Source organism: Parambassis ranga, chromosome 10 (genome assembly GCF_900634625.1).
Source record: "Parambassis ranga chromosome 10, fParRan2.1, whole genome shotgun sequence".
NCBI lineage: Eukaryota > Metazoa > Chordata > Actinopteri > Ambassidae > Parambassis > Parambassis ranga.
In genome coordinates this window covers 17,509,028-17,532,874 of record NC_041031.1, presented here as the reverse complement: position 1 = coordinate 17,532,874, position 23,847 = coordinate 17,509,028, and the positions used below count along the sequence as shown (strand labels likewise).

Genomic DNA, 23,847 nt, shown 5'->3' with positions numbered 1-23,847 from the left:
AGTAACAAAGTTTTCAACACATTTGACGCAAATAATTTTGTATGAATAATAAAATGTGAAAAAAAAATCAGATTTCTATGAGTTTGACTCTGATTGTGCTTTAAATGGTGCAGTATGAGAAATGAAAGGGTTTGCTCCTCCCAGTGCCACATGGCAGGTAAAAAAAAAAAAAAACAGGCTTGTAAAGCACCAACCTGTGGGGCAGGGGTCATTATGTCTGGTTCCGCTGTACATTTAATACACAAATAAATGCTGACTCCTGTTATACACCTCAAACCCTGCAGCAGTGAGTCCTATGTCTGTCCAAAACCTCCAAAGGTAATCAAACAGCAGGAACACTACTTCAAAAGACCAGCTAAGCGCTAACACTCCTCCCAATAAAACTAGAGCTACACCGCTGCACACAAGCTGTGCATTAACTATGATAAGTGCCCTGTTATAAGCTCACAAAGAAGAAGAGTGAAAGAGTGAAGAGTGAAAAAAAATCAGCAGATCATTTATTACATACAGAAACATTAAACAATGAAACAAACCAGGGAAATTAAAACATACAGTGGATTCATTTCTGTGCATACCCAAGAAAAGATGTTTGTACATATCTCCTGCAGACTGATGTGGTTGAGTGCTTTTGGATACACACTTGTGTTTGAAACTGTTGCACTGGTTTGAAAAGCTACTGTTGGTATAAGAATTGTTTTTAGCTAATCCAAATACAAACCAATCAAAAACGAAAATACAGAACAAGAGGAAAAATAAACTGCAGTGTTTTGCCAGCTCAAAAGAAGAGTCCTCTCATCCTCCGGCCGATGCCCTGTCTGTCGTACAGGACGTTGAACTTGTTGATGAACTGGTTCATTGTGTTGCAAGTCTTGGTGATGGTGCCTAAGTAAGCCATGAGGCCGACGTCATTACATTGCTGGAGAAAAAAAATCATAATGATGAGTTCGTAATGAAAACATCAACATGTATTGTTGGTATGTGGAGGCGCAATGAAGTTTGCTTACATCATAGAAATCAGTTTTGAATTTTAAAGTGCTGAGGACTGGCAGTCTGTGGCACAAAGCGTTCGCTTCTCGAAGGATCTCGTGGTTAAATGGCACCTCTCCTGTGACACATGCCAGAGAGAAAACAATGCTGTCAAGAAACTACTAGCTGTCATTTATGGAGGCGTGTTTAGAGCAGCCGTTCTTAATGGTGGACAGGATACATTTTAGTCAAGAACAGCTGCTTTCCTGATGTATTTCTACATTCTTTGGGTTCACTGCCTCATAAAATCACCCGTCTTATCCTCTCACCTGCTTCCACGGCTTTGACGTACTCTAGAATGATCTTCACTCTGCTGTGGAGCATCTTTATCGCACTGTGCTGGGCTATGAGGTGTTCAGCAACTGAAATGAGACAAAATAACAGAGTTTAATACTGTTGGGTAATTGTTAATGACAAAGTCTGCTATCTAACAGCTCACAGGATTCTTAACCATCTTCTTGTGAGCATACACTTTTGTTTAGTTTATAACTTAACTGATTTGTTTTACTTGAATTTGGGGTGTGTGTATATTCACTGTATGCTGCTGTTTATTTTCCAGTTTTATTACTATGTAAAGATAAGTAGTTAGAACACTGTGTGCTTATTTAGGACACTGGCAATCATGTGCCAGAGTCTCTCTTACCTGTTGAGTTTTCTCCTGTGCCAGTGGCTGTCATTCGAGCTACATGGTCAACACCAATTCTCTCTGCTTCCTCTGTAGCCAGAGTGTATGTCAGCTCAGCAAACAACATAGTAGCCTGGGGGAAAAACATATCAGATAGAACTTAAATAAGCATCTGTGGGAAACCAGGTTACTGCTGCAGGTAATATTTTGTAGTAGAATTAGAAATAAATGCTACCTCTCCGCTGATGATGTCAATGACGGATTCATAAACGCTAATGGGAAGCTGATGGAGAAAGGGAAACTTGTTTTAGAGCATGGTTGTTATACTTTCACATTCTGAAAGTGAAACGACAAATGAACTCACATCTGTGTGTTTGGTCATTGGGTTGAGCTTGAGGAAGAGCGGGCTCTCAATGATCTCACACACCTGGCAAGGAACAAAGTTAGCAATATAAATGATTCTCCTAAAATATAGCTAACCAGAGAGCATGGCGTGAAATTTTAAAAGTCTAAAATGAGTAAACCAAATCTATCTAGCCATAAATAATTACTAAATTAGGTCACATTACAAGAAGCTTTCGTTGTTTTTACAGTAAATGTAAAGTACCTTGTGCGTTCACAGGGATTACTGGTGGCTTTGCACCGCCACTTACCACTAGGTGAGCTGCAGTGTTTACCTACCTGCTTGTGAATGTGGATATCAGACTGGTCTGGGGGACCACCTGTGGTGTACCAGCCCAAAAACTCCATGTCTTTAAAGACCTGTTTGACTGAGAGACACAAGAATATTTAGTACCTGACATTATTTACGAGTGTAAATAAACAGATCTTTTTGCACTCTAAATTCTACAGGTGACCAATCTGTGATCATAACTGTTTACAGTTTACATATATAGCTGCACATCTGCAATCCAATCTTCTCTGTTTTACTGTTTGGATAATGGAAACAGACTGCCACCTGTTGGTACAGAGAACTATTTCCTCTATCAATATCGTCATCTTTCTGAAACTGTATATTCTACAGGATGCCTGCCATGTCACAGGCTGGACAATATTTTATGAAAGAAATACTGGTGTATTCTTGTCTTTTGACACTGCTTACATTGTTCCTCCTTGGTGTAGTAGTACTCCTTGTCAATGTGCACTTTGTCATCTATGGTGTGAGACATCAGTTCAAAGGAGTTCATCACCTCTATGTTTCTACCCTCCTGTTTCCCAATCAGAGCTCCAATCACTGAGAAAGAACACAATTAACAGTTTGTCTAAATGACTGAGATAAAGCGTCAGTACAGCGTCAGCTCTGTGTCATGTGTGTTTATACTCACCCTGCATTGGCCGGCCCTCCTGCGAGCGGATGCGTATCCAGTGGTCAGATATGTTGAGAATAACCAGAGGGTGTAAGGCCACAGAAACGCTCCCAGTGACCCCTGAGGCCATAACACTGGGGCTGGCTGTAGTCAAGCAGACACACACAAACATTAGAATTAACAGAAGAAGAGCAACTACAATGTACAATTTGGCAAAATCAAATAAACCAAAAATGTAATCCAGACATCTGAGAAATTAGACCAGTTAGTGTTGTGTGGATAGATAACAACCAAATTTAAATTATAAACTTAATCTGAATTCTCTTCCTGTATTTGACAGTTGTTCAAAGGCTTGCTATTTACAAAAAAAAACACAATTGCTGCATACAGATATGTTTTTTTATTGTAAACATCGAGACAGGCCGACGTGTCGGTTCATTTCATGATCTAAAGCCAGCCCAAATTCAGGATTGTTGTTGTTGTTGTAGACGACATGATTTTCCTCAAACCTGTACGCGCTGATAGATTTAGTTTACATTACAAATACAAACTTCATAAAGGCACCAGAGGAGAAAACTCACTCAAACATCCACAGTATTGAATGTATTGACAGCTTTACAGCAGAGCCGTGTACGTTAACCCGCTTATGTCAGCAAGCTACATAACTACTGTCTTTAACATCATAAAGTCATCACGTATGGCTTCCCATAGTACAAATATACAAAACATGTCGCATTCTGCACACAGTTAAACGCTGCTATCAGCTCGATATAAAGAGATAAGTGATAAATACTCGCCTGCCCCATCCACTTCCATTCCTCCACCATTGCTGGTCGCCATCTTGTCCTGTAAACCGCGCAGGCGCCGTGGACTGTTCACCTAACGAACGTTAGGGGGCAATAGCGCTTCATCACGTTGTTAAACAAATTAGCTTCACTGCATATTTATTACCATTTATTCTCGATCGCGTGTACAAAGAGACATGTTCTGACAGACACACTATGTTCAGCGTTTAAAAGGATATTTGGTTTTATTCGCCTTTTTTCCCGCTAGGTCCTACAGTCAGTGGGCAGCTGTTTCCTGGGGATCCTGATTTAGACGCAACCCGTGTGCACCGAGATATTCGTCCGTGTCCGGGGTTTGAGTTTTGTTTACAAAATGGATGAATTTAAAGCCTGTAACCTGGATTACTTTCCCGAAAACATTTTAATTGATGTGTTGTCGTACTTAAGCGTACGAGAGCTTGTCAGAGCTGGGAGGTAAGGGAGCTGTAACTTTACTGTTAGCATTTTAGTAGTTATTCGTGCTGTAAAACAAAACTCTGTGCCAGATTTTCCTTTGTTAGCATTCCTGTCACATGATTGTGTTATTTGTTGTTTTTTCCACGGTGATTTTAGAGTGTGTAAGAGATGGAAACGCCTTGTTAAAGACCAAAGACTTTGGAGAGTTGTCGATCTGACTGCTTGGAAAGGGGTAAGAATGTTAATGGCAATGTGACTTTACCCCTTCCTTCTTTTCAGTTGTCTTTTTACACAGAGAATAGTGGATATCTATATGATTAATTTAATTTAATAATCTACCAAGTATGACAAATATCTCATCTTAATCAAAACGATGCGTACCATTAAAAAACACAGCGCGAAATCTTACGTAATTATCAACATATGGTTTGACTTTTCACACACATAGTCTTTCACCGTATTAAAAAAAATCCCTGACATACAATACATACATCTTTTATTCAGTTTCTTCCTCTACTATTAGCTGTTGCCATTGTTTAGGTTGAACTTATGTTTAACTAAAGCATTAAAAACTCATCATAATCACTTTGCACTAGATTTACCTGTTAAAAGTATATTGATCTGTTTTTGATCTGTTTGTCTACAATGGTTATATTGTGTTGTGTTTCATTTTAATGCATCGTGTAAAACGCCTGTGTGTATGAAACGTGCTCTACGAATAAACAGTGAGCATCTTGTTATTACATAATGCTTGTGTGTCTGCTCAGTTATTGACAGAAACTGTTTCTCTTTTGCCTCCCATCTCCTACTCCCAACGCACATACTCATGGACCGTCCACTGTGTGTTAGGTGACATCCCGCATCCTTTGGGTCCTGCTTCGTCAGTACCTGGGTTGCGGATTAAGGTGCCTTCGGTTGCGGGGTTTGCTGCTCTCTGCCAGAGGCGGCACCTTTCTCTCTGAGTCTTGGCTCAAAGCTTTGTCCACAAAATGCCCACGCCTGAGTAAGCTCTATCTCCTGCATGCAGACCTAAGAAGCCTGCCTAATTGCCAGATCCTGCCTCGAACTTTGCAGGTGCTGGAGTTGCGCGGTTGCGAGCTGCCTCGAGGTTTTTTCAGCCAGAGTTTGCCTACTTCACCTGCTGCTGGGACATCCAGTGCTGGATCTCAACAACAAGGGAAGGATCAAAAAGGAAAGAGGCCCAGCTCTCCTTCAGGCATTGGTATTGAAAGGTTAGTCTTTAACAACGTGCCCTCTTTCACAGACCAGCACCTGCAGAGTCTGACATCATGGGAGAGGCTCAGTCGATTAGAGTTACGTGACACTTTTCGTATAACAGCAAATGGCCTTAGAAGCTCTGCTGCCAAAGATGGCCCCTGTGGTGTGGAAGGGCTCTCCAGGCTGAAGTTTCTGGAGATAGGAATTACAGGACGACAGGGCTACCAGTTACAGATGGCCTCCCTTGGGCTGGGAGCAGGATGGCTTGGACTGGAGGAGCTGAGCCTTGGCGGTAAGGAGGTGGGGCCAGGTTTGCTCTGTGCCAGCCGTCTGAAGGACCTGAAACGTCTGTGCCTGTGGGCCTGCACGCTCAGTGAGGTGCAGGTGGTCCGGAGCTGCAGGATGCTCCGTGGACTCCGCCAGCTGGAATTCTTGGATGTGATCTTCCAGCCTCGACAGAGTCCAGCAGTGGTAGAAGGAGAGGTTGGTGGTGAAGAAGAGCGAGGCAATGAGGAGGCTGCAGGTGAAGACAGCAACACTGATGAGAACAAGACACAGGATGCGAACAATCCTTTTCCAAGTCTGCGTCGCTCGCTGGCTGTTCTACTGCCATCCTGCACGCTAGTGTTCACCAACTGCTCTGTTCAGATTAATGCAGAATGAACAAGGCCTTCACTGCTGCTGTATACAAAACTCATAGATGAAATTCACCTTTCACACTGGGTTATGTAGTTTTTTAAAATGCAATAGTGATATATAAATGAAGTTTTTATTGTTGTCATGCTTACAGGTATTGTCTAGACTGGGTGGGCTGCTTTGAAGACAAAAGGATTCAGAATACTACACAGTCAGAAATAAATAAATATAATAAACAAAAAACATGTCAGAGATTGGGGGGAAAAAAATCTTTTAGAACAAAGGTAACAACAACTACTGAAACTGAACAACCACCTAATTTTTTATCATCTGTACTCAAGAATACTGCATTTCAGGGATTTGTCGATGTATTAAGTGAAAAATGGACATTTATGTACAAAACACAGAAAATCAGACATCCTTCCATTCTTGATCTCATGTAATTTCCTCAACATTAAAAGGTTTGGCTTCTAGAGCAACAAAGTGTAACAGAGCAATATATTTGTATGTCCTTTATTTTGGTTTTGACGGAATATTCTTGAATAAATTTAAAAGAAACTTTTAATTGAGATACATATTATGTATTCTTATCATCAGCATAGAAACTATACATAAATAAATGACTGTATTGATAGAAGAAAAGGTTTTGGATACACTTTTAAACTAAGAAGAGAAAGAGAAAACTATGAGGAACTGTCACTTCTAGGCTTAAAACAGCTGTCAAAAACAGGCACAGAGAACTGAAGCATAAGCAAACCAATGATCCACCTGCTTCCTGTTGCTATACCACTTCTGAATGTATATGTTATATGTTATGTTGTTACCAGCAGGTGTTATACTGAGAAAATTGCTGGGTTCAAAAGTAACCCAACCTTCTCGTGCAGTGGCCTTTTTTTATCAAAGATTCAAAGAGGTTTATTTGTCATATGCAGTTTCGACAGCGCAGTCATCGGAACAATGCCATGCTTTAAACAAGGCAGACAGGCAACTCCAAGTAATCTAAAGTAGTACTAATAGAAACAAGAGAAACAAAGGTCTCTTAATAAATTAAGAGGGGAACAAGGACGGCTCTGGCCCTTGTAGAGGGCTTCAGGGCTTAACCCAGGTGCTGGCTTCTACTCTGTAACCCAGAATTCTGAACTGTTTTTTTGAACCAACCTAGTGAGTCTTACCTGCACACTGGGCTATTTCCTGGTTATTTTGCCATACAAATGCATGCTATACAAAAATGGCAAGTTTATATGTGCATCTAATGACCTTTGACCCTTTAACCAGTTCATCTCAAGGTCCAACTTTTTAAGAAATCAATTGAAGTCCAATATCTGGAATGATGAAGCAGATGGCCGACTTCTCAAATGTCTAGAAACTCTTCTTGTCCATGGTCTGAAATTCAAACAAAACAATACCGAAAATAATAATAAGATGATGTCTGTGGCATTCAAAGTGCACCTAATACACAGCAGTAATCTTGTCTAGTTATGTGTGGCTTTGTAACTGTATCATAGTTAAGAACCGAATTTTTTTTGCATATAGATAAAGTTAGATCAATATTAAATTTACCTTCTGTCCTTTTTTAGTAGCATTATCTGAATATAAATTATATATAATAAAGATGAACTGACCAGCCTCATTGATTGTTGTCAACTCAGTTCAGTTACATACCAAAACAAATTGTTAAAATTTAGAATTATATATTCCTGCCTCTTTCAGAATAAAAAAGACTCCCATTCAAAAAATGTGACAACTTTTGAAATATTAAAAAGCCTTCCAGCCAATATGATGTCATTTGCCACATATTTTTTCTTAACATTGTCGTGGTGATCCATCCAGCAAAGTAATATAATAAATAAAAAGATATTATACCACAAACATCGGTAAGTAAAGAGGTTTTGCTGATGTGACAGGTCTGTCTTCGAATCACTAACTGGCAGTTTGGAGGAAGCTCGGATGTTAAGACACACTGCTGCACTGGAGCTGCATGCTCCTTGTTTTGATTTTAGATATTAATCAATGTTATTTTCTCATTCTTTGTAAATGTAAATCACTCAGAGGTCAGTTCACTGTAAGTATGCCGTGTCCCTTGGTAACTTTATCAGGTAAAATACAGTTTATTTTTAACAATACTATCAAATTTTAATGCACATTATGTCATGTAAGTTTTGAGTTAAACGTGTACAGTGAGTTAGAAGTCACCTTGCTAGCCAGGCTAACTAGCTAACATGGAACACCAGCATTAATATAAATGACATCCACATGGGCATTAAAGAAGTCAGAAAAACTGTAATACACAACAACAAACAGAACTAATCACTCATCCGATCATTTATTAACACTTAATGTTGAGAATCTAAAAAAGTGTGTTTGTAGATTCATTGATTAACATCTCTACTAGATATGAGAGCTGCTTTCTATCCTAATTTTGCCCAAAAAGTCCGCCGATGTTGTACAGAGGCCACAGTGTTTACTGGATACCACCGGGGCAGCCAGCGACAGTGATGACAAGCAGCTAAACATGCTATCACTGGTCACTCTAAATTACAGAACACGGATGGTTGTTATAGAGACAGAAGTTTCTAGTTGAATTTGACTTTATATATAAAAAAGAAAGCTAAGATATCTTTTTTTCATTACCCTCCAGCCTCAGACTGCAGTCATCAAGCACAGAGACAGCAGCGAGGAGACCCTGGAACCGATGCAGAGTAACACAGTTAGTGCCTTTAGTTTTTCTGGCGGCAAATACCGCAGCCTAGTGTTTGGTGTTTGAAACTGCAGCCACTCATATTGTAGCACAAAGGTCTGTGGTCAGTTTTAGTGAAGAAATACTGTTTGTATAGGAACTTTTCTCTTATAGCACCAAGGTCTTTTTCTTATCAGTGCATTATTTGTTATTATGTGTTTTCCTTTTTGTTGGAGGACTGTAATAGTTCATGGTTCTGTATATTTGTTTTTCTTTGCAGTTATTGCTGACCTGGCTGATACTGACTGGCACCTGATGAGGTCTGTGAGTATGACCCGATCATCGAAGAGTTTTAAATCTGGTTTCTGTGGCACGTATTTCCCTGTTAGTGTGCTGATAGTGTTTAATGTTGTGTGCCAGAGAAGTGAAAATATTGTCAGACATTCAGGCCTGTTATGACGGTTGATATCAGTAGTGCGAGGCTGTAACATTTCAGAGGGCTCTCATGGTGTTTGTTCTATTTCTTACTGCAGCTGAAGCCTCACATTAATGGAGCGTTCACCTCTCACTCAGTGGTTTAAGTTAGTGCTGTGGTCTGATCGACTCCAGCTATGGAGACAAAGGTCATGCTGCTCAGGTCAGTTTACACAGTTCACACCTGACTCAGAGTAGATGTGACCACCAAGAGATGGACGTGTGTTTTTGCACATGCATGAAAATGAAACATGTGAAAATAATATAATATAATATAATCCTAATTCCTGTATGTGCTCTGTGTGTGTTCTCAGTGAAAGCCTTTTCTGGGAATTATACAGCATACTTCCTCATGTACTTATGTATAATTTATAAATGTTTAACCTTATCCTAAAGGGATGACTTACTGTTAAATAACAAAGGGTATAAGAAGTGAGCTGCTCTGAGAGACCTTGAGCATTCCTTCAGAGACTTATGTCTGTATATGTGACTGCTCCTTCTTGCAGCAATAAAAGCACTTACTTAAATACTTGTTAAATACCATGTGTCCTTCTTGCAAGAATAAAAGCACTTGAGTGATTAACAGTTGGTTTTCCTGGGTTTATTCTTAACAGAAACTGGTCCTTCGAGTGTCGGTGCCTAATACGCCTTCACTTCTAGTAGCTGCCTGACACTGCTTACGGGGGGAGTCTGGGACACCCTACTGAAAGTCCTCGACCCTGCCCCTTCATTGGAGCAGTTTGGTTGTGCTGACTGGATACTTGAACCAGCGCACTCTTGTGCACCGGTGAGCATAGTTTTTCCTCTTTGTTTTGCTACTAACAATAACAAAACAAAAACACTAAAACAACTTTTAAAAAAGGAGGAGAGAGTGTTGAGGACTCACACTTGATTTAAAATGTGCACAAGAGGATAAATATCCATTCATATATTTATCCATTCATCATCAATAATACATCATGATGTATTATTGAGTGTCTAATATAACTTATGTGTTAGCCAGTTTAAGTGTGTTTCTATAAATACTGTTAAACACCCGGATCGGCGCAAGACGGCAGGGACACTACCAGTGAGTCAGAAATGAAAAACTGTTTTTGAAACAGCAACCACCAGAAAACAGCTTGATGCAGAAAGATGTGAGACAAGACTGATTATCGGCACGAATTGGCGACGACTGAGGGAGCAGAAGCGGCTACAGAGTGCTGCTGTGGTGGCCGCATTTCTTCTGGACGGGTAGGCTGATTGTGTGAGTTTTTGTTTTTACAATATTTGATTATTTTCCATCACTGCGTAGCCAGTTTAACCAGCATTTAGTTACTTGTTGAGCTGAATGTTTTGCCAGTAGGAGAAGAGCGGAGATGTTGACGCTGTCAGCTATCACCAGGCTAAGTTTGCTAACATGATGCTAACATGATGCTAACATGATGCAGTAACTGCCACATTTGTTGTTTATAGTTGTCATGACGATGGAATGAGTTCCAGGTTGCCATGCTACAACACTCGTCTTCAGTAAACATGTTATGCATGTTCTTTGATTAGGAGGTGTGACTTCAGGGTAAGCTGGAGAGAAGGAGGCAGGTGTGTATTTTCAAATTCTGCTGTTTCTTACGGAGTTTTCAAGATCTCCTACCCTACCTTTTAAATATACTCCATGTTTGTGCCACAGTCGGTGCAATAGAGTTGGAGACCTTTGTGGATCTACCGAGGACTCCAGCAATTTCCATAACCGAGCCAGAACACAACTGTTAATAGATTTCAAGATCTGGCGTCTACAATGGAAAGGCCTAGTGCACCAAAGCGAAGTGGTCGCCGACAGTCAGTCAGTCAGTCAAATCCTTCTGCAAAGGAAGGAAGAGCAAATGACCAGCCACGCAGGCACACTTCACAAAGCAACACAGCGGTGGACGCTGGTCTGTCCAGGACACCAGGATGGAAGGAAGCGGGTCTCCCCCCTGTATACTGTATTCTACTACTGTCAACAAATAAATGGTATGACAGGGAGGATCGACATGGATATGAAGTACACAGGCAGAGAGTGAAGTCTGCCAAAGCAACAGTGGACGCCAGGCCACCCAAAGCGTTTGAGGTCGGCCAAAGCTGGAAAGAACAAAAAAGGGGTCCTTCACCTGTATACTGTCATCGCCTCACCACGACAAACAAGTGGTATGACAAAGAGGATCGACAGGGATTCCAGGTACACAGGAACAGAGTGGTGTCGGCTAAATCAGCTGAATACACCAAACCGTCCAAAGCATTCCAGATCCTTCAGAAGCAGAAGAAGAAATGAAAGAAGCTTTGTCCTGTACCAACTAAAGCTGGATCCATACTCCACGACAAGAGAACTCGCTCCTCTCTGCCGACGTTACGCCCACAAAATTGTCATTTTTGCAGCTCTCGCGGACACATGGCCCGGGAAGAACTTTTTCTCTCTCAGTGGTGTGAGAGAACAATTGTGTGATTGGTCGGAATTTATTGTGGGCGTGATGAATGTGGAGAAGCGCAAGAGCTTCTTCAGGTGCGCAGAACACGCAGACAGAAGGAGGAAGCACAGCGACGATGGACAGTTTAGATGAGCAGCTGGCAAACAGCTCCTGGAAGCACAGAGGAGAGTGTCTGTCCAAAAGGTGGCGATAAAAACTAATCCCAGTATTGATCACGGCGTTACAGTGGCTCGATGTGCACGTTAAACACCGGGAGACGGGTGTATTATTGCAGACAGTCATCCACACGTTCACAGAGTTAAACTCACACAGACCAGAGGTCCGCAGAGTCTGATCTTCTATCTATTGTCATGCTGTACGCCCTCTTCCCTGAACAATATCAGCTCGTGCATTTTCAACCTTTTGTGTGTGACGTGTGCTGCGTGGGAGGACCGTATGCACGCACACTTCTTGCGGAGTATGGTACCTCCGTTTTTTTTTACTCTTACCACCCGTGGAGCGAGGAGCGAGTTCTCTGTTCTCGTGGAGTATGGAACAAGCTTAATACCAAACTGGTACGACATGACGGCTGAAGACACCACCAGCAACATAACAGAACTCTACCTCAGTATATACATAAATATACTGAAACACACACACACACACACACACAAGCTACTGTTTAGAAATTATACACTCTAAACATGTGTGTTTTTATGAATAAAGAACATATTTTTTTAAATATAGGTGCTTCTGTTTTGTGTTTCTTCAAACACATTACATCTTCACCAACATGTATAAAATGAAGCGTGCAATCCTGTTGAGTTATGGTCAGATTGTTCATTTTTGGTTGAGGTAGAAATGTCTATGTTGATTCAATGTTTAATCACAGTCAGCATTTAAATGGGTGAAAAAAATGTTGCTGGATCAGCATTGAATAAATGTTTTTCTGGAACTCTTACGGCTCTCAGTCAGTTGGCGGGATATCATTCTCCTTCTGTCTATGTGCTGCACAGACAAATTGGTAAGTATACAATTTATTTATAATCTTAAAAAAATTCTGGCTGTCATCATTTAACCAAATGTTGACTTTAGGAACATTTAGTTAAGTGTCTGTAGGCTGTGACTTGCTAACAGCTATCATGCTAGCTAACATTAGTCAGCAGTATTAAGCTAGTCGTTTTGGTGACTGCCCAACCTAACTGTAACTTGGCGAATATATAATTTGTGTTGTATTAATATTCACTCTTTGATCCCCGTTTCCCTGTTTTGTTTTTAAACAAAGGGTTTCTTATAGTCGGGGTTTAGACTTTCACAGTTAGCCTTGTTCTTTTTAGTAGCTCACCTCCCGCAGATGTCTTCCTGTCAGCAGCGCCATTCATTCATTTATTCATTCGTGGATTACTTATCAATATATTTATAAATGATTGTCGTCATGGAGTTATCAGGATTTAATGACAAATCTTTACCTCAGACAGTTGAGGTGGCACCCACATTTGCCAGCCCTTTGTCATTCTCTTAAAAGTCTCCCTGTGGTTCAACAACAGACACACGTCAGGCCCATATCGTGGTCTAAACCAATCAGAGACAGTGAAGGGCGGTACCTTGTGTGTGTATGTTTGAAAATGTGTCTGCTGCAGTCAGACCGAGGCCGTCTGCCCGAAATCCTGAAGAAGAGAGCTGATCCTGTGTTCCATACTTCCACAAGTACAGAGAAATCTGTTTGTGTTCCCGAGGTGACGAGAACAAGAACAAAGTTCGTTTTGGCCGCAGAACTCCTCATGCGGCCCTCTCACTGCACCGCGCGCACACAGGCAGACAGGTATTAAAGACGTTTTGCTGCAGAACAGCAGAAACCGCAGTTTAGGTGAACATGTAGCGGAGGAGCAGGGTTTGTTGCTGCTATGCGGGTTTTGCTAATTTGCTGTTTACCTGAATGAGTGATGATAACAAGCCGGTCGTGTTCAGGGAGGGGGCGTGACTTGCTCGTAGCACTATCAGAGACTGAACAACAGGTCTGATGGACAGTGTTATCTGACCTGTATGGTTCCATCCATGAAGGCTGATTAACTCTGACTGACAGCAGCTGGTTTTAAGGAGTTATAATACATGGTTAAAGGTAGGGTAGGAGATTTCCTTCTGATGTACTTTTTGTTAAATTAGTGTAACTTCTCTTTACAATCCGATAGCAACCAATTAGTTTGTCAGTTTCAAGAATATTAATCATCTGTGGAAGCTATAAAACGCTAAAAACATCAGCCAATCCTACGAGGCACACCTGCGCGGAGTATTGGCTGGTTGTCACTCTCTTCCTGCTCTGCGCGCATCAGAGAGGTACGTGCATGATGGCTGAAGTCACAGACTGGTTGGGAGGCGTGGCTTCGGGGTGAACTCCGAGAGAAAGGGGCGTGTGTTTACTTTCAAAATCTGGCTGACTCTCACTGTGTCTTTTCTGGACTGGAAACCACTATCACAACCTTCAAGGCTATAATGGTGAGTTCACATTAAATTCTATAGTTTCTGGTATGAGGTAGTGATGCTCTAATCCAGTATGAAATCTCTATTACTGCTATGAATTCTCACTTGTACCAACATTGTTGTTATTTTATCTTTTCTGTATGCATTCCCATTTGCAGTGTGGCCACCCTTTTAAAAAGCTTTAGGTTTTCAAGGGTTTTCACATTCAAGGGCCCAAAATGTCTGGAATTGTAGGTGTGGATGGATTAAATTTGTTTTTCATGAGATTTTGTGTGTGACTGACAAAAATTGTGAAGATAACTGACCTACAAGTTTAGAATGACACCCGACATAGCACTAAAAATTCTCTCTCTAATCTATTAAGGTTTCCTGTTTGTCATTAGTCGGAGGGACCAGCTCAGACGACATGATACATCAGCTACAACTGGAAAGGACAGAAGTGGCCCTTCAAGGACATCCTGTTGCAGGACTGCATGTTTGGTGAGCCAGCAGACCTTTATGTTATATATATATATATATATATACTAGAAAAGGGCATTTCCTGAAGAAAATGCAAGTTTGATTGCTGCAGCTGAAGCATTGCTTTGAATGCTGATATGAAGGATTGCTCTGAATTGCTGGAGAATCAGAGCAATTCAGAGCTTTAATTAGAAAGTTCTGAATACAAGTTTGATAGAGCAGCATCTAATGAGCGTTTTAAGACTAAAATGGAGTCTGTAGCTTAAAATTTGTAGGAGATACATTTGGCAGATGACACCGAAATTGCTTAATACAAGTTTTTTGAAAAAAACTTGTTGAATGGCTGAAATCGGTCAATGTATGCTGAAGATACGCTGCGCCAAAAAACGTACTGAAGAATAAAAAAGAAGAAGAAAGAGGGTGAATAACAAGAGTTTGATTGCCGTTGCAGAGAGTGAAGTCTGCCAAAGCAACAGTGGACGCCAGCCCACCCAAAGCGTTTAAGGTCGCCCGAAGCTGGAAAGAACAAAAAAGGGGTCCTTCACCTGTATACTGTCATCGCCTCACAACGACAAACAAGTGGTATGACAAAGAGGTACAAGGTACACAGGAAGAAAGTGGAGGCTGCTAAATCAGCTGAAGACACCAAACCATCCAAAGCATTCCAGATCCTTCAGAAACAGAAGAAGAAATGACTGAAACACACACACACACACACACACACACACACACACACACACACACACACACACACACACAAAGAAATAAAGAAAATTGTATAAAACAGCTACTGTTTAGAACATGTGTTTCTAAACATGTGTGTTTTTATGAATAAAGAACATATTTTCTAAATATAGCTGCTTCTCTTTTGTGTTCCCCCCACTGAGCCTTGGGTGCCACCCTGGCCAACTCAAGTGCCACCCAAGTGAAACACGCCTGGACACGCCACTGGCTGTGCGAGGACTTGTTTTTTGGAGTGTGTGAGTGACATGCGCACACACAACCACCAGCAGCAGCACCACCACCGACCGACCTGCTGTCTGACACCGACGCAACGTGAGGACACAGACCGAGAGAGAGGTCTCAGCAGCCGCGGGGATGTAAATAAGACTGAGTGGGACAGAAGGACGGACGGCTGCTGCCAGAGAATGTCCCAGCAAGTGAACGCACCGTCTGCGTTAGCTCCGGGTTTAGCTCTCAGATTGTTATCGCACCACACCGTGTCGTGATCGGTGTGTGTGTGTGTGTTTTAATTTGGAAGAGGATCGGGCTGCGGTGATCATCCTCCAGGAGCCAGCATGCCTCCTCCTCCACCTCAGAGCCTACAGTCCAGCAGGCTGACTCTCTCTGAAACAAGCATGGGTAGGTGTGTGTGTGTGTGTGTGTGTGTGCAAGGTCAACGTCCAGTCTGCAGCAGGTTTTATCAATTAAATAACACTAATTGTTTAAAGTTGCGCCTGCGAACCGTGTAATACAATTCACAATATGTACGAGGATTCATTTGTGTTAAAAACACTAAGATGACACCATGATGTTTTTTTTTTGTTTTTTTTTTTTTGTAAGACAACCAGACAGAGAGCGCGGATATGTTTTCTGGTCCAGGCCGCAGCGCGTCACTGCAGGTGCGGCAGCGTTGAGTAACCACAGCAGCCGAGATGTTTGGCTCTGATGGCCGCTGCTGCACACACATTTCCTGGCAGGAGGATGATCGGCTGCTGCCATAGGAACAAAAAAAGCAAACAAATCAATAAACATGCATGTACAGGAACACATAGTTCTCATAGTTTAGTGCATTAGTATATTATTGAATGCTTTGGAAAGTCAGGCTGCACAATTTATGAGTTTATTATATGACTTTGATCAAGCATGGGAGAGGAATTCATTTATACTCCTGTCACACAAATATCTATTATTATCAGAGCAATCCTACTTCAACATGAGCTACAGTGTAACCCTGTCTGTACACAAATGTGTCAAAACAGGCTCTAAATACTAAAAATATATCTGTTTTTTATTGTAACAGTCATATAAAAAGTCATATAATGGCTTTTTTTCCCAGTTACCACAGAGCAATGATGCGAATCACCGGAAATGTGGTCTCATCAATGAGCCCTGTGTATTGTAATATAACTCCAAGATCTGCAAACACATTAATGTATGTTTGGGTCATTATTCTAAGAGGCTGTGTCCTTCAGTTCAAGGCACCACTGTGGCAAAATGTCACTGAAGTCTTATGTTTTAGTTAGAAATGGAAAGAGAGAGAGAGTGTGTGTGTGTTTTTTTTTATTGGATGTCAAGGTTGGAGCATCAGTATTCAGCAGCCATCATGTCTGTCTTTGGTCTCTGCCTGTAGCCAATTTGTTTAAATACTAAAAAAATTAATGTTGTAATTTTGTTGTTGAGACTCAGTTTGACTCTTTAAATATCAAACCATGTGTGGTTATAAGGATTAAATTTTTTTATTCATATTTTTCAGCTATAATATGGAGCATCATGTCTGATATGATCATTATAATCAATACTCTCCCTGTATGTGACTGTTTCCAAGCCAGTGATGATAGTGTTTAACAATATATTTTCTTCTTTGTATTAAGTTAAAGTCACAGTTTATCCTGTAGAAATTTGTTGACAAAAGCAGTTTCCTGTGAGACAGAAATGAGCATTATTGGTCACCAGTCTCATTAACGTACTTATCATTATGTCAGTGCTGTTGCCGGATTGCATTTGCAGGCTCATCTCCTAATTAAATCACCTTACTGGCCATGTCGCACAGTTTGAAACTCACAATAATTGAGAATTATTTGTTTGCACTTGTAGGTTCCTTTAAGAGGCGGAAAAGGAAATCCATAATCGTGACAGTGATGCTTCTTATTGTGTCCGTGCTCATCCTCGTCTTTGGCCTGGCGGCGACTACAAGGACGCAGAACATCACCGTGGGCGGCTACTACTCGGGAGTCATTGTGAGTGCACATGAACATGTGTGTGTGTGTGTGTGTCAGTGACAGGCTCAGCAGGCCTCATCAGAGTTCATAATGAGTGAAGTTAGAGTGTTTTCCAGTGAGCGATTCTCGCTCCTGGAAAACACTGATGAACCTCCTTATGGAAGGTCTCTGAGGGGTAAGTTTTCCCCACATTCATTATTCATTATTGCTGTCATTAGATGCTGAGTGAGGTAAAGAGTCTTGGTGGATACATTGGTTTTCTTCACAGTACTCTGCTTGTAACATTCTGCCTTACACTGAACGTGGCACAGCAGATTCTTCATGCTTGAAGTCATTAATATATATAGAAATACACACATATATGATGAAGTGCAGCACAAGACAAGACGCACCTCATGAATTTATGATCATGATCAAATCATCATAAATTAATTAAGCAGCATCAGAGATTGATGATACAAAGCTTTATAAATAAATTAGATAAATGTCCCAACAGCTCTCCCTTCTTCCTTTGCAGCTTGGCTTCGGCTCTTTTCTGGGAATTATTGGCGCTCATTTGATAGAGAACAAGAGACAGATGGTAAGAGGATTTATATTACCTCTGTGCATTGAGATCACTTTCAGAGCTTGGTGTCTCCTTGTTTCCACAGTTACAAAACACTGTTATTAAACTGTGTATATCAGTCCCAGTTACCTTACAAGAGCCTATACGGCTTGATTATGATGTTAATGTGACAATGGCAGAGGCAGACCTAGTCCAAGTCGAGAGAGTCCCACATGGCCTGAAGAGTTTCATGTTGTGTATCGGAGCAAGTATCCTGGACTGTGGGGACGGGCGGGGCTGGGGAAGGATACGGCCAGAAATAGAAATGGGGTGTAAGTGGAGGAGGACAGATGTCTGCTCTGGAATGTGGGGAAGGAAACTGCAGATGAGAGGAGCAGGTGGGAGGTGCCAGGCAGGGTCCGCCGGAGCTGAAATGAAGAATGAGTTTGTGCCATGACACCTTTTCCTATAACGCAGCAGAGTTTGGATGCCTGGAGTTCCAGTCAGTGAGTGTGGCTGATATCACTGACTGGGCTCCGGCATGTTTTACGCCACACACGCTTGTTTATCCCCATAAAAAGTTATGTTACCTAGAAATTGTGCTGACAGTATTCACACTTAGAGTAAAGACTAATGGCTGACTTCAGACATCCATGTTCCCTCTGGATGCTCAGTGTGTTGCCTCCTTCCTGTGAGGTGGGGTGGTTGTGAAACATATCGGAGTGATGAAGCCGATGTTCCTCTTCCTCTCTCTGCAGTTAGTGGCATCTATTGTCTTCATCAGCTTCGGAGTGGTGGCTGCCTTCTGCTGCGCCATTGTTGATGGAGTTTTTGCAGCGAGGCACATCGTAAGTATCACTGAAGCTTCTGCTTTGGTAACAAAGGCTATAAATTATAAATATGGGTGACACCTCCGCTTATAAAAAGCTTATTAATCAATGCTAGCCCCCATTATAGCTCGATAAGCCCTGTCTGCATGGGAAGTATGGTGAAACTGATGCCCTTCTGCAAGGGCATGGCTCACATATGGCAGACGGAGGCAGCTGCTTCACCCTCCTCAGTCAGACACAAATACATTTTGCAGTAGAGGAAGATTATTCGGCATGACGCAAAGTACATATTAGAATAAATAACCACTAATGCACTCTTAAAACGATTATGCTGACATAAGTTATGGCCGAGGGAAAACGGAGATCACCATTAGCAGGTTTTGATTTGCCAGTGGTGTCAGTGAAATGGAACTTTGCTCCTCAAACACCGTTTTGTGCAGCAGACTAAAAGACGCACTCTGTAGAATGAAGGAAATACTGTCTGGGACTATTAATATGATGCAGTCACATTGTTCTGGACGTCACATTTATCTGAATAGTTTAGTATAGTTCAGGATTTCATCTCTCAAACCGAGTCACATTCATGGTGCACAGGCCACAATAGGGACTTGATGAGATAGCAACAGGCTAGAGCAGTGAATGCACACTAATCATAGGCAGCTGAGGAGGCCATTACACTATGTGTCAAGGCAGCTGGATGTGCTTCCACACTGGAGCCATAAATCCATGAAGAGTCTCACGCTCCTGGACATCATATACTAAAATCTTAGATAGAATAGAATAGAATAGAATAGAATAGAATAGAATAGAATAGAATAGACAATGGACACAAGGATGAACCGATGGCTGTGAAAGGTCAAAGGAGACTGTGGCCACAGCTGAGGAACTGATGCACTGATTATGACAGCTTTTCACACTAGTCGAATGGGGCCAAATGATGGGGTGATGAGATGTTTTTTATACCCAAAAGGTCAGAGGTCACTTTGGCTTTAAAGTCTTTACATATCAGTCTGAAGATAACAATCTGACCTCCCATCCTAACGGCACTGCTCTGCTGACAGTGTAAATAAGCCATGTGAATAGAACAGAATTGGAGTGAATCAGGCTTTTCCAAAAATTTAGTTTCAGGCCAGGACTGGTTTCCTTGTCACTGACAAATGAAGCTTTTAAACAATCAAGAGGACGGGAGGGCGATGAGACACAGGTGGGTCTTATTAGGAGTAATCACACAGGTGGGAGACTCACAAGGCCAAGAAGTGATATCTGAATTGAGACCACAGATGGAGGAACAGGGAAAAAAGACATTTGCTGAATAACAGTATGAATGAGTATAATATTGAGCATGAGATTTAAAGTTTCTGGGCCATGTGTGCATATGATTATCATTTGCCACAAGCTTGTGCCTGTAGAGCAGCGGCGGAGGCCCCATTTTGGCTCATATGCTCACCTGCTTCATTTTCGGTGTTTATTTTAATTTGATATTTACAAATGTGTATTTCTTGCTGCAGGACCTCAGGCCTCTGTACGCTGGCCGCTGTCAGTATCACTCCAGTGAGACTGCATCTGACGTAAGGAACATATTTCACTCCCTGTTCATTTAAATATATAACATCACATGCTGAATTCCTCTCTGAGAGTGTACGGTGATGACAAATGAAGGGACAGGCTCAAAGAGAAGGGACATGAAATGATTTTTGACCTCCAGGTGACCTGTCCAACATCCTCACGCATGACATGTAACCTGCGTGTGAAGAGCAACACCTGTTACTGCTGTGACCTCTACAACTGTGGGAAGTGAGTATGCTGAGAGGTGTCGACCGCCTGACTTTGCAGCTAACCTGCTTTGCAGTGTTGCTTTGATTGCTTGCTGTATTGATGTGTGCCATTTTTTGTGGCAGATTTTTTTGCACTGCACCGTTGATTGTATCAGAACAAGAACGTTTCTTTTCTTTTTGACCTTTGTTTCAGAGAACATCCTCTTATGGGACTTCAGAATAAAGATGTTTTGAAAAAGTTTAGGAAATCATCCATGATTTGGAAGTAGGTCCTTCTTCTCCAGACCAATAAAATGGCCTTTACTGATCATCTGTTTTTTTTTCCCATGTAGATATTAAGTTTTTAATAGAACCATGTAAGTGTGTCAAAGGAGTTATGTCCACTGCATGTCCTGTTTGTGTCTGACCAAACATTCATCCATCTCAGTGTCCCAACAGCAACTTTAAATGGTTCAGTCAAACTGCTGTGTGTCCTCCTGTTGTGATTGAGAAACGCTGTCAGTGACGTTTGTGGCTTGACTGTCGAATGCTTCCCTCTGTTCCACCCACTGGCCCAGCCGTGTCGAAGTGATCGGAGGCTACCATGAATACACGGATGTGAAAAGTTGCCAGGACGTGGTGCATCTCTACCACCTTTTGTGGTCCGCCACGATCCTCAACATTGTGGCCCTTTTCCTGGGTATCATCACTGCTGCTGTGCTGGGAGGCTTCAAGGACATGGTACAAACACACACAACACTGCAAACCAAATCTCTTTAGACATGTAAATGTTTCATTATGTTTGAATATGCTGCACCTCTTCTGTCAGACACCCGCTCCCGCCTCTGAGAGTACATCTGAACCAGAGGCCATCACCGCTCCAGTCCCTGCAGAGCCGCCTCCGCCCACCACTTCTCTCAACTCCTATTACAACACTGCCCCCTGCCTGCCGCCTTACACTGCCTACGACCTGCAGGTACAGACCCACTTCAGTTTGTTGACCTGCATCCTAAAAACCATTCACTGTTGACAATTTAAGTTTCTTTATTCAAAATGCTAGATATCGAGTTGCATTATTAGAAGCCCCAGCTTAAAAAAAATCATAAAACTTATAGTACTACTTCACAGAAATTTCATCATAATGTTATGTAGTAGACTTTACAAGCTATAATACAACAAGCAGTAATTCTGTTTTTCCTTTTTAACATGGAGGGTTGTTGCAATTGTTACTGGAACTGAAGTAACTCACATGTTTGCTGAAGACAAATTTCCGCTGCAGATGCACAGCAGCAGGAAGGGTGTGTGTGGTCGGGTGTCACGCAGTGCTATAGTGTATTTTTAGTCAACTACAGAGCCCTTTGAAGGCAAAACCTAAAATGAACGATTCATTATTGCCGCTAATATTCAGTAGTCAAAATATCATCCTAAGAAATGTGTTTCTGTCCCCTGCAGGGCTCCTACATGTTCCCTGATTCCTCAGGCCTGTCTGATGACTCTCAATCTGGGGCCAGCCACCTGTGGCCCACCATGATCCCTCCACGCTACTCCCCGCCTCACAACCATCCCAACGAGAAGCCCCCACCATACAGCCCGTAGAATATAAGGCCACCACAAGAGCACGCCTGGAACATTAGCAGGTGGCGTAAGAAGCTGAGCTGAGAGTGGTTTCATTGTGCAGTCCTTCTGGGCTTTTCTTCACTGTGCTGAAGAAAAGAAGGTCGAGAAGAAAGATGGCCACGGAGCACACTAACTTTGAGTTTAGGCCAACACTAGGGAGCAAGTGTCTCCCAGGGCACCGCTCACACTCTGGCCTGCACTGTGTGTGTTTGTGTGCACACGAGAGAGAGAGAGAGAGAGAGAGAGAGAGAGGGGCAACCTGCTCAGAGCCAGGACTGTTTACACATCTATCTGCCTTAATGCAAACAGACTTCAGCGCTGCAGCACCCCTGTCACCTGGACTTACTTGGTAGAAAAACTCTCCTCCAGTTCATGCGTTCCATTTACTTTTGTCTACAAAATGTAAATGCTTCCTGCTTCAAGTGGCACAGAAGACACTGCTCCTTCCTGTGAGGATCTGGACAGATTAGCACTACTACAAACCCCCGTGTGAGATTACTGCCACGCTAGATGAAAGCTTTTCATGTCTTCCCAAATCTGAATCAGCTAGAAAACCCAGCAGTCATTTCTTACAGGCAGCAGTGGAGGTATTACATGCTCATAATGTATGTACAGCAGTATGATATACAGTTAGTTCAGGTAGGCCTAAGGTATACAAACAGAACATGATATCTATTTATTAAATCTTGACTTTGTGTTCAAGAATATCCTGATCAGTGTGTGGTGATGTGTTAACAAAGCTATACTTCCTACAGTAGTTATCAATGTTAACACGTACAAACCTATTTATTATATTTCCACTAAATAATGCAAAGCAGGTAAGCACTAGGTACGTCTCTCTCTCTGTAAGTAGCACTAATATCACACCTAAGAGCTGAATGTGTCATCTCTGCTGGGAGTATACGTTAGCATGGCTGCGTGGACAGTCAGTGCTGGATTCACTGATGGGAGGAGGCAGGACGTACAGGTCCAGGACTTGACAAGAGAAGGAACACGGAATGTAAATCTATAAGAATCAATTGTTGGCTTTGATCACTGCGTTTTATAATTTAAACACATTGTTAGGAGCTGATGATAAAGTGTCAGCTTCTGTTTGTCTTGCCATTAAAACTTGTTTTGTGTAGCTCATATAGTGCAGGATGGTTCTGTGAGTGGCGGTGTTGATCGAAATCTGGCGATATTTTTACATTTAGGCTTGAGTTGATCATTCTGGCTTCGGACAAACAAGGGTTAGGTACATTGTCATGACACTGGGTGGGGAAAAAATACTGTCACTTTTCTCATTTTTATGTTTACAGTCAGTGCTCTGAACTCTTATGATGACCACGTTGGCATCTCCCCCGCCAGTTAACACTCAGCTCATAGCTCTGCCGGACCTTATGGTGCTGCATAAATGTAGATTAAAGTGCCTTGCCCAAGGACACACGACAACAATGACTGGGGAGGAGTTGGGGTCGAACAACCAACCTTCAGGTTATTGGACAACCCTGCTCTACCAATAACCGGAAGGTTGGTGGTTCGAGCCCAACTCCTCCCTAGTCATTGTTGTTGTGTGTCTTTGTTCAAGGTACTTTACCCGCACTTCCTCCAGTGCACTCA

General features: G+C 42.0%; 3 protein-coding genes across 6 annotated transcripts; 2 read left to right on the top strand and 1 right to left on the bottom strand.

Annotated features, from left to right (window-relative positions):
- Window positions 1-463: 463 nt before the first annotated feature.
- Window positions 464-3,831, bottom strand: cops6 (COP9 signalosome subunit 6). The gene is made up of 10 exons (XM_028416300.1): window positions 3,756-3,831; window positions 2,977-3,102; window positions 2,754-2,885; window positions 2,333-2,421; window positions 2,016-2,078; window positions 1,887-1,934; window positions 1,670-1,784; window positions 1,296-1,388; window positions 1,005-1,105; window positions 464-916 (listed from the first exon to the last, which is right to left on the bottom strand). The coding sequence occupies exons 1-10, from the start codon at window positions 3,796-3,798 to the stop codon at window positions 776-778; spliced, it is 951 nt and encodes a 316-aa protein (XP_028272101.1). The 5' UTR covers window positions 3,799-3,831; the 3' UTR covers window positions 464-775.
- A 169-nt stretch (window positions 3,832-4,000) lies between these two features.
- LOC114442656 (F-box/LRR-repeat protein 12) lies at window positions 4,001-6,542 on the top strand. The gene is made up of 3 exons (XM_028416413.1): window positions 4,001-4,217; window positions 4,356-4,431; window positions 5,049-6,542. The coding sequence occupies exons 1-3, from the start codon at window positions 4,117-4,119 to the stop codon at window positions 6,078-6,080; spliced, it is 1,209 nt and encodes a 402-aa protein (XP_028272214.1). The 5' UTR covers window positions 4,001-4,116; the 3' UTR covers window positions 6,081-6,542.
- An 8,996-nt stretch (window positions 6,543-15,538) lies between these two features.
- tmem255a (transmembrane protein 255A) lies at window positions 15,539-23,385 on the top strand. Of its 4 annotated transcripts, none has more exons than XM_028416366.1 (10): window positions 15,539-15,923; window positions 17,379-17,521; window positions 18,021-18,083; window positions 18,806-18,895; window positions 20,386-20,445; window positions 20,583-20,671; window positions 20,846-20,917; window positions 21,210-21,372; window positions 21,461-21,607; window positions 22,084-23,385. In XM_028416366.1, the coding sequence occupies exons 1-10, from the start codon at window positions 15,860-15,862 to the stop codon at window positions 22,225-22,227; spliced, it is 1,035 nt and encodes a 344-aa protein (XP_028272167.1). In that variant the 5' UTR covers window positions 15,539-15,859; the 3' UTR covers window positions 22,228-23,385. The 4 variants fall into 4 exon arrangements, with proteins under 4 accessions (XP_028272167.1, XP_028272166.1, XP_028272169.1 ...); XM_028416365.1 differs by having other exon boundaries at window positions 21,204-21,372; XM_028416368.1 differs by lacking the exon at window positions 20,846-20,917.
- The last annotated feature ends 462 nt before the right edge of the window (window positions 23,386-23,847 follow it).